Below are 12,811 nucleotides of genomic sequence, written 5' to 3' on the forward strand. Positions count from 1 at the left end.
CACTAATAAAATAAAATAAATAACGGAAGGTAATAGGAAGTCATGCTATTTGGCACAACTTTGCATAAGTTTTCTGTTGCTCATAAAAACATCTCTCATCTTCTATCGTGGGTGAAAATAGAACAACAACCATAAATCTGATCACAGAGCAGTGCAAAGTTTTCTGCCAACATGCTCCAGGGAAGATACAAATGGATATTGTGCATTGGGAATGACTGTCTATGTGTTTGTGTAGCAAAAAATGTATGTTTATGACCAAATCTGAAAAAGAAAAGGGATGTGCAAACAAAAACATTAAAAAATTCAAAATAAAATCCTACAGTATAGTGAAATAACCCACCAAAATGATTTATTTTGAAGTCTGGATCTTTTTATAACAGCAGGTTTTTATATGTACTGTATATTTATTCACATCTGTATAAACTATAAGAAAGCCAAGAAAGCAAGAGAAAATAGAGAAAGAGATAAAAACGTAAAAAATAGAAAAAGCGAGTATGTGCGTATGTGCAAGTAAATCGAACTGTAAAATCAGTGACGCTTCATGACACACTGACTGTCTGACAGGGTGTGGATAAGCAGGACTCAACAGTGGCCTGGATGAATTCCAGACATGTCCTTAAGACATGTCGTCTTGGTCAACACACAGTCCTCCATTCTGATATTACATAGTATTGTAATACCTGCTTGTCATCAATTTACTTATTTTATACTGCATTTTACCGCAACATTTCACCAACAAGGCTCTCACGTATGAATGAATCATTTTTTCTTAAAAACAATGTTGTATCTAAATTTGTAAATGTAACTCTTTATCATGTTTGAAAACTTTATCAGCTTGTGGAGGAACATGAACTCTCAGCTGTGTGACTTGCTAATGTTTGTTCAAGCGATTAGTTTCTATAGCAAATTTACTAATTAATAACTCGAATAAATAAATTTACTCGAAAACAGAATAACATTTCAAAAATGCGATTTGAAAATAAAAAGAAGAAGATCCAGGAGCTAGATTTCTCCGTTAATGTTCAACTACGCTGCTACTTGACATTTCCAAGATGTGTGTGTGAATGTATGTGCGGCTGTTGGAAGCCAATTTGGATTTGCAGTTAACACTGATATATGTTAAACAGAATAAGGTCAGGACAGCAGTATAAACAGTCTTAACAATTGCGATTTTACTCACCCTGCCACCCTTTAAGGGTAAACATGGACACGGTCCCCTGCAGTCTCTTCCAGCACATGGCTCCGAGAGCTCTGTCCCCTGCACATACAGAGAGACAAGATTAAATACTACATATACAATTATTCTGACATCACATTACAAAAAAAAGTATCCAGATTCCTCAGATAAGCAATTTTTGTAATTACAGATGCATTTCAGTAACACATTTAACATTTTGAGAGATTTACAGAAATAACTGAGATCATACAGTATGTTGTGTCACAAATCACAATGTGTGAAAGTAAAACCAAAGTGTGATTGATGACTTGGGGATCATTTGTTCTGGTTCGCTCCCTGAAGCCAGAGAATATCCCCTCGACAACAGAAAGTGGTACTGTATGTGATTCCACCCCTCAACAAAAGACACTCCTCTGGATTTTAGCCTATATGGTTCATCATACCAAAACTCAGTCTGTACAGAAACTAAAGACAAACACATTACAGTCCATGACATCTAGCTATTCTCGCTAGAATGCTCACATTCGCATAGATACAGATGAGCTCTATTGTCCCCTCGCCCCATGCTGAGATCACATTCCAAAGTATTCATGTCCCACCCTTTCCAATCATCCATTTCTCTACCCGCTGGTCCTTTTTTTTCTTTGAAACCCCCACTACACACCTCTAAGGTTTCATGGTATAGAATGTAAATGTGTATGTTTACATCACTGTGGGTCTTGCCCGTACATATGATATTACGGCACACAAAACAAAGTATTACCTATATCACTACTAAACGTGGGATTTTAATAGCTTGTTATGGGGCTGCCAGTTTATCTGTTTTATGGGCCAGGTCAAAAGAATCCACCCCAAAGTCTACATTTTATTTTGGCTCTTAAAATAAGTTCTAAGGCTGGAGGCAGGAGACTAAGTTTGTCTCTTTCCTTTTCTTCTGCTGCAAGTTAAAAAAGTTGCATCCAAATGACTTCATGACAGCGTAACCTGCTCTGTGAAATGCAATCCCCCTCATTCAGCAGACCTGCGAATAACATGATCAATGAAAGCTGCGGGTCTACCCCTGCCGGAGGTCAAAGGTCACTGGATAGCGTTTCACTATGATTAAAGGATGAAAAGGTGCAGACAAGAGGGGATAAGGTCCCCATAATGCTTTGAGGACAGTGGGCACTTGCCCGAGGGGTCAGGGGTGTTCGGATGACCGTCAAGAAAAACCTCAAAGGTCTTAAACTGATAACCAAGACCTCATTTACAAATCACAAAGGCTATGTGTCTACAGCGTCTGTGTGTGTGTAAAGGTGATATAAGGGCCCCTGTGGAACCTGTGCCCACTCAAAGCATCACATGACTCCACAAAGTATGCAACTTTTTTAACTAGTGACTGCATTTTATGGTTATGGAGAAATTTTAGGTGCGGGAAATAATTGAGGAATACAAAGAGAGTAAAATTATGACTATACGAATGTGTAAATATCATATATGGGACCCTGGATCACAAAGGAACATTTGTGGCAGAAGCCAACAAAACATTGTATGGGTCCAAATGATCGATTTTGATGTTATGCCAGAAATTATTAGGATAATAAGGAAAGATCATGTTCCATGAAGATATAAATATATCAAAACTTCATTTTTGTATGTAATATGCTAAATGGCGTTTTTCAGAGTTTTAAATAGTTGTATCTCAGGCAAATATTGTAGTATTCTAACAAACCACATATCAATGGAAAGGATATTTATTTAGCTTTCAGATGATTAAAAAATCTCAAATTTGAAAAATTGACACACAAGACTGTTTTTGTTGTCTAGGGTCACACATATATAGAGAGTGAGTGTGAGTGAACCAGTTAAAAGTAGGTTAGAGACCCTTGACCACCCTGGGAAGCTTTCATCTTTCCTCTATTAATCTTGTGTTAACAACTAATTGCTCTGACAGAAACAGGGCAAAAAATCTAAAGAGAGGGATTCGGATTATACTGACTGAGAAAGAGAGAGAGGATAAAATCAATGCAATGAAATGCACATTTGGCATTTAGATTGGTTCATGCTGTATTTTTATTACACAATCATGACAAGAAAACCTACATTTTTACCTTAAAAAAAAAAATTCTGAGAACGTAAGTATCATACAGAATGACCGATCAACATAAAAATAGAGTCCACAATTTTTTCCAATGGTTTTAACTAAATAACTTGAAATCATAAAAACTCTTAGTCAAGACACTTAAGGTATAAAAACACAAAGCATGAAATTTGAAAGCTGGGGGGCTTAAGTGGCACACATGGGGGCATTTGGCACAGATAGGTTAGTAACATGGTAACATTGTAAATTAAAGAGGTTGTCAATACAGAAATCTGAGAAGTTTAATTCAATAAGGTTGGACCCGTCCCATGTGGAAATGCTTTTGCTATACCTTTTCAGACTGCTTAACCCACATGGAAGACAAGTGAAAAACAAAAAACATATATGTTCATTAAGGTTCCTGTCCTGTGAGTTAAGCAAACCTCTACTACAAGGGGCAAACAAGCCCGTCACAACGACACACCTTGAGTGCTCTGCAGCTTGTTCAGGGGAATTGAAAGAGCTATTTGAAAAGGGACAAAAGGTGCAAGTTAAGAAGAAATCTCTACACGTATCCAGAAACACACACACACTCAGCCCTGCAGGCGAAGGACAGGATCCATTTACACCGGAGTGTTGTCTTTAGTGTTTTTCTCTATAGCAGCTGAAAGAAACCAGACACACCTGAAGCTGTTTTTTGTGTTGATTATATATGTGTGTGATTGACTTTACATTGACTCTAATGATAAAGCATCATCCACAATGTTCAGTTTCACGTACCCACAATGAATCAAATGCTCAAACATGCCCAAACAGAGATCAAAATTTCATGTTAAACATCATTTGCATCATAACAAACAAGTATAGGCCCACACACGTATGCTCTAAGCTTAACCAGCTTTTAACCCTCCTGCTTTAGAACAGTTTGCCTGCTGTCATCAATTAGTCCTCCCATATCTAAACACGACAGAATAGAAAACAAGGCAGAAAAAAAAACCTAAGGAGAAACAAGGATGTAAAAAGTGAGTGAAGTGTATTCTCTTCTCTCGTGACATATGAGCTCCTCTGGCAGATGCTTTAGCCCGGGAAATGTTTGAACAAAAGAATAGACCCAAATGAAAGCAATGAGACATGAAGCCCATGTACAAATAGTTCACCTGAGCGACTTCAGCATTTGATAAAGACTGATATTTGTAGTGGTTTAAGAAAGCAAACCTTTTATCTGATAACGTAATAAAGGTAATAAAAAACATTTGAACATCTTAGTAAACAAGGACCAGATGCACATCAATAGCATCTTAAAATGGAAATCACAAATGTCGTCCTAACATCCGAGAGGAAATCGTTCAATAAAGAATAGCAGATGACACTCCAGATGATCAAACACATTACACAGACATTGTGTTGAAACATGTGTCCTCCTTCAATTGTTTTGTCTTTCAGCCTGTTTATCCGGCAACCACAGACTTCATACAGACATTTTTATACGGTCATACATTTATTTATGTTACGTTATAATCTGTACCTGACAGAAAAACTCTTAACTGTGATTCAGAAGGTAACATTAAGGCGCACTGAAGATGCACTTCTTACGGGTCTGTAGGTCACATGTGTGCATTCGCACAGCTGTGTTTAAACACTCAGTACTTCACAGTTTACATCAGGCCAAACAACCCCTATTACTTTACTATCAACTTCATCTACATTTAGTTTTGTGGTCTCTTAAAATCCGGCCACCCATTGACAGACTGACCTACACATGTATGGATGACATCTAAGAACAACAAAAATCTAAGCAACACAACATACTTCAAACGCTGGAATGTACACATGCTAAATGACTTGCTGACAAATATATTAAATACAAACAAGAAAAAAAAGAAACACATTCCAGACAAAGCCAAAAAGTTTTTTTTATCTTACATCAGGGCTTGACCAAATGGAGGCATTTTGCGACTATTTAAACTGGCAGTGCGAGAAGTTTTTCTTAATGGTCGTACCGGTGCGACGGCCAAACTGATCCATTTATAATTTTTGCGTATTATAAATTGAACATGCAGAAATGTAATACTGCCCCAGCTAAGGTACAAAACAACAAAGATAACAAAATGTGTTGCGTGTATTGTAGGCATGTGAAGCTAATGCAGGAAACATGCGTTTAAACTTCAAGCACTATACTATTGTATAAAGCTCTCTTAAAAATACTGCAAGCATACAAAATGTTAACATTATACATCACGTTAAATCCTATTTATTTGTGGGTCGCTACCGATAAAAGCCAGCATAATAAAGATATCTGTTTATATTGTTCATCAAACAACAAAGACAGGCCCAAAAACACTCACTGATAAACAAATAAAGGAAGAAAGTCGCTTTAAGAAAGATGTGCTTTAAATATGGTAAAGTGTTGAAAGAGAGTTAACATACACAATAAAAATAATTAAATCATAAACTGAAAGATTTGTAGTAATTTCTAATTGATTTATTAATGTATTAAACACATTTGAAATGAAGTTTTAGTGATTATTTTTTCTTTTTGCACTCAATGACTCCCAATTTGGTTCTACCAAATTAAGAGCTGGTTCCACCTCTCTCACATGTTAGTCTAAAGCCCTGTAAAAAACAGTTTAAAAGTATAAAACAGTAATATTTCACAAAAAAAAAATAGTAAATAGTATAAAATAGTTTTTCTTTCCCTTAAATTTTGATCCGAAATATGATGTAAACTAAAATCCTGTTTATCACACTCCGCATGTTTAATACTTTGATTAAATGGGCCGTAACTAAAGGCTGTTGAGACCAAACACAAAAGCGTGCATATTTTCCAGACACTTACATCAGGACAAAGGCGCAAAACATGGCTCACATTATTAGGTGGATTTACTATCTCATCACTCAGTTTGGACTTTGGAAATTGTCAAAGTTGCCCACAGGCACATTACATCATATGCGGAAGTCTGGGCATGCTAACTGAAGGCATGCAGGATAAGTGAGAAGCTTTACACCCTCCTCTGGCAAGCCCAAGCACCTGCCTACCTGAGTACATTGCTTCAACAGGTCCTTCAGAGTTTGTATGTGTGTGTTAAAAGTCTTCCACAAATGTTCAGATGCACATCTATAGTTCTTCTTATCCAGCAGCTATAAATCAACAGTTCGTAAAGGTAGCCAAGTGTACACTCCGTCAGCACAGAGCAAAGTTTTCCACGTTGATCCCAGAATAGATCTTTTTCACACTTCTACTTGCTGGCAGACTCGACTACATCCAGTTCATGCTAAGGTTTCTCTTCACCCCCTGTAGATACTCTAAATTTAGCTTGCTCGAAAATCAGCCATTCTGCCATTTAAACATAATTTCTCATTGCCCAGAGCATTAACATTGTGCTGTCTTTTATTAGCTCTTTATGCTTTTACAGTCTTTTACAGGCAGTCACAAACAAGTAAAATCATTCTATTTTTACTGCAACAGCTCATTTTGTTGTAACAATTAGTTCAGCCTGTGCCAGCATTTAGTCCGGAGAACAAACTGTTCAATCAACATTAAAATGTATATCTGGCATATGTTTGAATACAAAGTGATGTAAATTGCATTTTAATTTTTCTTTAAAGGTCCACATTTTTTGGAGTATTTATTGACAGAAATTGCAATATAATATACATAGCAATGTTTTTAGAGGTGTATAAAGACCTGACATAATGAAGTGTTATGTTTTTATTACTTTAGAATTAGCTATGTCTATTTAAATTCACCGCTGGTCCCCTTACATGGAATTCACCATGTTGTTTCTTCAGTAACCTTAAACAGACAAACTGTTTAACAGAATGCTTTCGTAAATACGTTATCTTCTTCGACAAAGAAGCGAAAACGTGTGTTCTGTGTCAGCCACCATAGTGTTTCGAAAAGGAGGGGTGGAGTGAGCCGTTGGTTGCAATTCGCAACTCCACCACTAGATGGCGCTACATTTCATACACAAGACATTTAATTCTTTAAACTCTGTGTAGATACCGCCATGCTCCACTGTTTTATCTATTGGGCTTAATTCATACAAAAAATATAAGATTATTTGTTGTAACTGAAGCTATTGACTAACACAATGGAGTCATTTATTACACATTTTCTTGCATCAATCCAGAAAACTGAGCAGAACCTGAGCTACTGAGGCAAGTGTGAACATTAGGCACTTATGTGCAATCACACTGATGAAAGGTGCAGCACAAGTCTTGTATTTTAAGCTGTAATTTTCAAGGGAAAATTATGGGATGCTCTTACTGTTTGAAGTGGAACCAGAAAGCAACAAAGGCAGATGGAGCTTTTCCTTTCTCTTTTCGACAGAGAAATGGTTACTAAAAAGATAAAGCAGCTTGCAAATGTTACAATTCTTAACAAGGCATATAAACAGCTAGATGAAATGCTGTGAAATTTACATTTACATTACACATAGTCATTAAGCAGGTGCTTTTATCCAAAGCGACTTACATATGGGGTTAACAATGGAAGCAATTGGGACAGCATAAGGACGAAAAAAGCATAAGTGCAGCAGTGCAATTAAAAAGACTGGTCTCATATGGCCTACCACTGTATACAGAGCTAAGTTTGTTTTTTGTTTATTTGAAAGAGTAGAAGTCAGAACTGATCGGTCAGGTGTTGTGTTTTCAGTAGTGGTGGGCATAGATTAATTTTTTTAATCTAGATTAATCTAGATTAATTCCAAGATTAATCTAGATTAATCTAGATTAATATGGCTCATTTGAATTCTGCCGAAGGAATTCAGAATGTGTGCTACCCAAATAATGACTAAAAGTAAGTCTTTGAGAACGGGTGTCTAAAGCCAGGTGGCGCATTAGACCAGGGGCTCATCTCCTGTTTCCAAAATGCATCACAAACTGCTTGAGAAAGCTGTTCTACTATGATAATTGGTGATGAAAATTAAATTATGTTCAATAAAATGAACTTGTGACTCCTGAGATAGGCGCAGGCTCCCCGTGACCCGAGGTAGTTCGGATAAGCGGTAGAAAATGGATGGATGGAAAATGAACTTGTGTTTACTTCCGCATTAGCTAAGGGATTCTTTGCGTTTAGGTGGTACTTGAGACTGGAAGAGCTCCTACAGTACATTTACATTTAGTCATTTAGCAGACGCTTTTATCCAAAGCGACTTACAAAGAGTGAGGGAGCAACAAGCGATATGTCATACAGGAGCCATAATACATTAGATCTCAATACAAAGTTACTGATTTTAACTAAAGCTAGACCACTACCTGTTGAGAGAAAGTGTTTTTTTTAAACCAATTCCGCATTGCACAAGGTGCAAACAACCTTAGTCTTGTCGATGTTTCCATTGGGAAGCTTTTTTAAAATTAATATTCCCTGAAGCAAACCCGGCGGCTTCATAGCTGCATCCATGTTAGCACGTCACGTTTGATGCGGTAATTTCACAGTAACGTTATGTTGTGTTCAGACCAAACGCGAATGGCGTGTCAAGCGCGAGTGATTTATGTGTTAATGCAAAGAGACAATAGACCTACGTGCTGCGCGAATCGCGCGAATGAAGCCCTGGTTATAAGATGATGAGGCGGCTTCTGCTTCCGCTTCCGCGAATGACGCGAATCACGCGAGTTGAAAAATCTCGTTCTCGCTCCGTACAGTGCAGTTAAGCTGGTATACATCCGCGCTAAAATATCAAGGTGAAAGTCATCATAGCTTGCGTAGTATAGACCCAGCTCCCAACCCAACTTTGAGAATAGATTAACGGCGACAATTTTTTTAACGCGCGATAAGAGTCTCACTGCGTTAACGCCGTTAACGCCGTTAACGGCCCACCACTAGTTTTCAGACAATTCGTGAAGATGGCTACAGAGTCTGTTCATCTTGTAGCAGCAGGCAGATTATTCCACATAAGTGGAACCAATCCAGAGAAGGTACGTGAGAGAGATCTTTTACCTTTTTGGGATGCCACCACAAGACATAGTTCGTTTGCAGAGTGCAGGGATCTGGCGGGTACATACGTCTGCCTTAGCGAGTTAAGATAAGGGGGTGCCGAACCAGTGGTGGTCTTGTAGGCCAGGAGCAGTGTCTTGAATTTGATGCAAGCGACTACAGGCAGCCAATGTAACTTAATAAAGCGAGGAGTGAAGTGTGCTCGCTTCGGTTCATTGAAGACCAGAGAAACACAAAAGTGAAACACAAAAGTGTTTAAAACATTTCTAAGTTAAACTGGCGTCAATAAACAAAATAGGTGTGTTATTGTTTTAAAAAGGAAAATATGAAAGGGATATTTCAACCAAAACAATACAATTTTGGTTAAAAAAATGTCATCATTTTTTCACTCTCATGTTGTTCAATGACTCTTTCTTCTGAGGAACACAAAAGAAGATCATTTTAGAAATGTCTCAGTGGTTTTGTGCCCATACAATGGACGTCAATGGGGACCAATGTTGTCTGAATAAAAATGTTTCTCAAAAAATATATTTTGTGTTCCGAGGAAGAAAGTCATACAGGTTTAGAATGACATTAGGGTGAGTTAATGTTAATGATACGAACAGTTTTTGATTTACAGTGGCCACTAGCATTGTGTTACAGATTTGCAACGAATCGCTCCGTCCAATCACAATGGTTGCCACCATATTACAAAAAGCTGTTGTTCTTATGTTGACTTAGGAAAGAGATCATGCAGGCATTAGAATGACTGTAGAAAGAGCGATGTCTTATTTATTACATAAAATGTCTGTGGATTTTAAGTATAAAAATAAGTCAGGCCTGCGCTAATATTATACATATTATATTATTATAATAATATTATAAAGTCTTTCCAGCAGAGATACTCATAGATATCTACGGAGATACTTTCCAGCACAGAGTCGTTGGAGAGAAAGATCGTCTTAAAATCACCCCCGAGGAGGTTATTTGATTCGATGTGATTGTTAAAATCAAGATATGTTGTTGTTTTTGTTCTAATATTAGCTGTGTGATGGAGCAGTTTTGAGCGTCATTCACTTTTTATCTGGAACCGCTTTAATATTGTACTAGTCCAGATAATGGGGAGAGAGAGAGTAAGAGCGCATTGGCACTAAAACTGTAGAGAGGGCACGTTTTACTCTATTACTCAATGATGAATAAACTTACATTTATTTCGCGGTTCACAAATTTTCTGAACCGTAGAGTACCCGTACGGATCATGGATCACTGATCATCCGCGATCCGTTTCACCACTATACCGCAGGGAGAGGAAACGCACATTGTAAAGTTGTTTGTCCGATTAGGGCTGCTGTACAAAACATAGCGACAAATTCAATGTATGCAGGGCCGTTTTGTATGTAGATATAAACAGCTTATTCTAAGGTATTAGAAACATAAAGGTTCATTATGTAAGGTCTTTATACACCTCTGAAGAAATAATATTGAATATTATTTCGCATTTCTGTCAATAGATCCTCCTACCTTTAAGGGTTTTATTAGGCAAACTAAAGGTTAAGAATGTTCAAACTGAAAATACAGTACATTTAAAAAACAGCCGACCAAAGTTGTAGTGACTAGTTGGTTCTTGGACAAGTATGATGATAAATGTGTGTGTGTCTGTATGTGTGTATAGGTATGTGACATTGTGTATCTGCTGCAAACCTTGATTGAGATATGTTGAGGAATTCCTCATCTCCTAGTTAATACAAACATAGGGTGGCATAAAAAGGAAACGCTAACCCACAAACAGCAACAGGCACACACACCCTCTATCTGCATTCTAGCTTGTCATGTCTGGGCTGATTCAGCTGTGATGGAGAGCTTTGAACTCACTGTGAGTCACACATCTCTAATTGCCTCTAAGGACACATTTAATTTATACAATACAGGGAGTGAGCCTAGACGCCAGCGGATATCACATACATGCACGTGAGTGTGTTTTTGTGCGCTCTTTGTGTGTGCCGGAGCACGCGGGCATTGGTAATTCTTGCCTTTGCCTGCTGGCGGTGTTATAGAGCAAGATGATAACTAGGAGAAAGGTCTTAATGTCTTCACAAATACAGGAGGAATTCCAGACGCTGACTATCACACACGTTCACCTAGCTAATAACTTAATGAGGGCATATCACACTTCTATGGATTTACATAGAGGTCATTATATTTTGTATATACTATAGACAACTTTCTACACCTATCTTTAAAAAAAATTATACTGTAAAATGTTTTTATATTGTATTATATTGTCCCAACAGTAATCCTCCCACCCACCACAGACAAGGGCAAGGGAGGGTGCAGCTCTTTTGGCAGGTCGTTCTAATCTACACAGCCTATTTTTCTTTAAAATTCAATTCTTATTCAAAAAGAGAATGATAGGTAAAAAGAAAAAATATCCTTCCCTTCCCCCGTGTCTCGTGCAAAACAATGACCCCTTTCACAGATTCCTGCAGTGGGGCCACGATCTGGTTAAAATATCTCCCTGTCGGACATGTCCTTTGTTAGGAGAGCGACTTCTTTTTTCCTTTTTTGTCATGGGCAGGGTGAATGGCTGACAACAGACTTACCTACACACCATTAAGCCAGCCCGCCTTTGATGGCAGCTGGTAAAAGACGCCCAGGGCTGTGAATAGAGGGGGGCGGGTGCAGAAGAAATGAGGGAAGGAGCACAGAGAGTAAAGAAAAAGATAGAGAAGAAAAGAAGTCCGACAGAAGTCCGATAGTCTTAAAAATGGCCTGAACTTTTGAAATTCCAAGGAGTGTTCTAGCATTCTTATTTTCTGCCAAAAAAAATTTGTTAAAAAAAAAAAGCAAAGTGATGGAGTAAAGAACTACAAATGGCAAAAATTGGTTGCACATGTTGTAGCCAATATATATCTAAGCCCTTCACAAGAACGGAGACAAATTGATAAAGCAAAAAAAACACATTCATAACTCACCGGTACACACAAAACATGACTAGCCTTTAGCCTGAGGTGAACAAACAAATGCATGAAAAGCAAAGATATAAGCTATTCTAGCATTCTTTCATATATTACTTTCTGCATTTCTGTTTTTGCTAGTTCAATTTTAAATTCAGCTGCAGATAACAAAATGTTTCAGAAAACTTTTAGTTCACACTAATATGTGTTACATATTCACACCGAGAATATAACCAGACTCTGGTAACACTAGTGCATTTTCATTTGAAAACAGAGTTTTCGTTTTCAAAATGCTCTTCTTCAACACTAGCGTTTTCATGCATTTCCCAATTGCTGCCTATCCACACTGAAACGTCTGAAAAAGATAACATCCACGTACAGCGCATAATTAAAACCTAAGACACATCACCATGTGTCATTTCTGTCAGGCGTTTATTTACTTTCTGCCTTATGCCGTGGCAATGTGGAGCATTTTTTTTTTGCGTTTTCATATGTATCCACTTTTGAGTGCGTTTTCGAAAAGCAAAAACGCCAACTCTGTGTGAACGAAAGGCCAAAATGGAGAGAAAAAGATGCGTTTTCAAACTGATGGTGTGGACAGGGTCCCAGTTTACCACACGACATGCTCACATACACCTGACCAGATGTGCCAGTCTGTTAAAAGTCAGACGTCGGAAACAAGAACACTTGTAAACCGGGTTGAAGTA

At 37.8% G+C, this 12,811-nt stretch overlaps 1 protein-coding gene across 4 annotated transcripts in view; it reads right to left on the reverse strand.

Moving 5' to 3' along the window:
* Positions 1-12,811, reverse strand: part of col4a6 (collagen, type IV, alpha 6) — a 70,367-nt gene that overhangs the window by 34,853 nt on the left and 22,703 nt on the right. For all 4 annotated transcript variants that reach the window (XM_056742512.1, XM_056742495.1, XM_056742504.1 and 1 more), the window contains exon 4: positions 1,181-1,258. In XM_056742512.1, the coding sequence (XP_056598490.1) occupies positions 1,181-1,258 (78 nt within the window). The remainder of the gene's footprint in view (positions 1-1,180; positions 1,259-12,811) is intronic.

The sequence above is a fragment of the Triplophysa dalaica genome, chromosome 1 (assembly GCF_015846415.1).
Source record: "Triplophysa dalaica isolate WHDGS20190420 chromosome 1, ASM1584641v1, whole genome shotgun sequence".
NCBI classification, from domain to species: domain Eukaryota; kingdom Metazoa; phylum Chordata; class Actinopteri; order Cypriniformes; family Nemacheilidae; genus Triplophysa; species Triplophysa dalaica.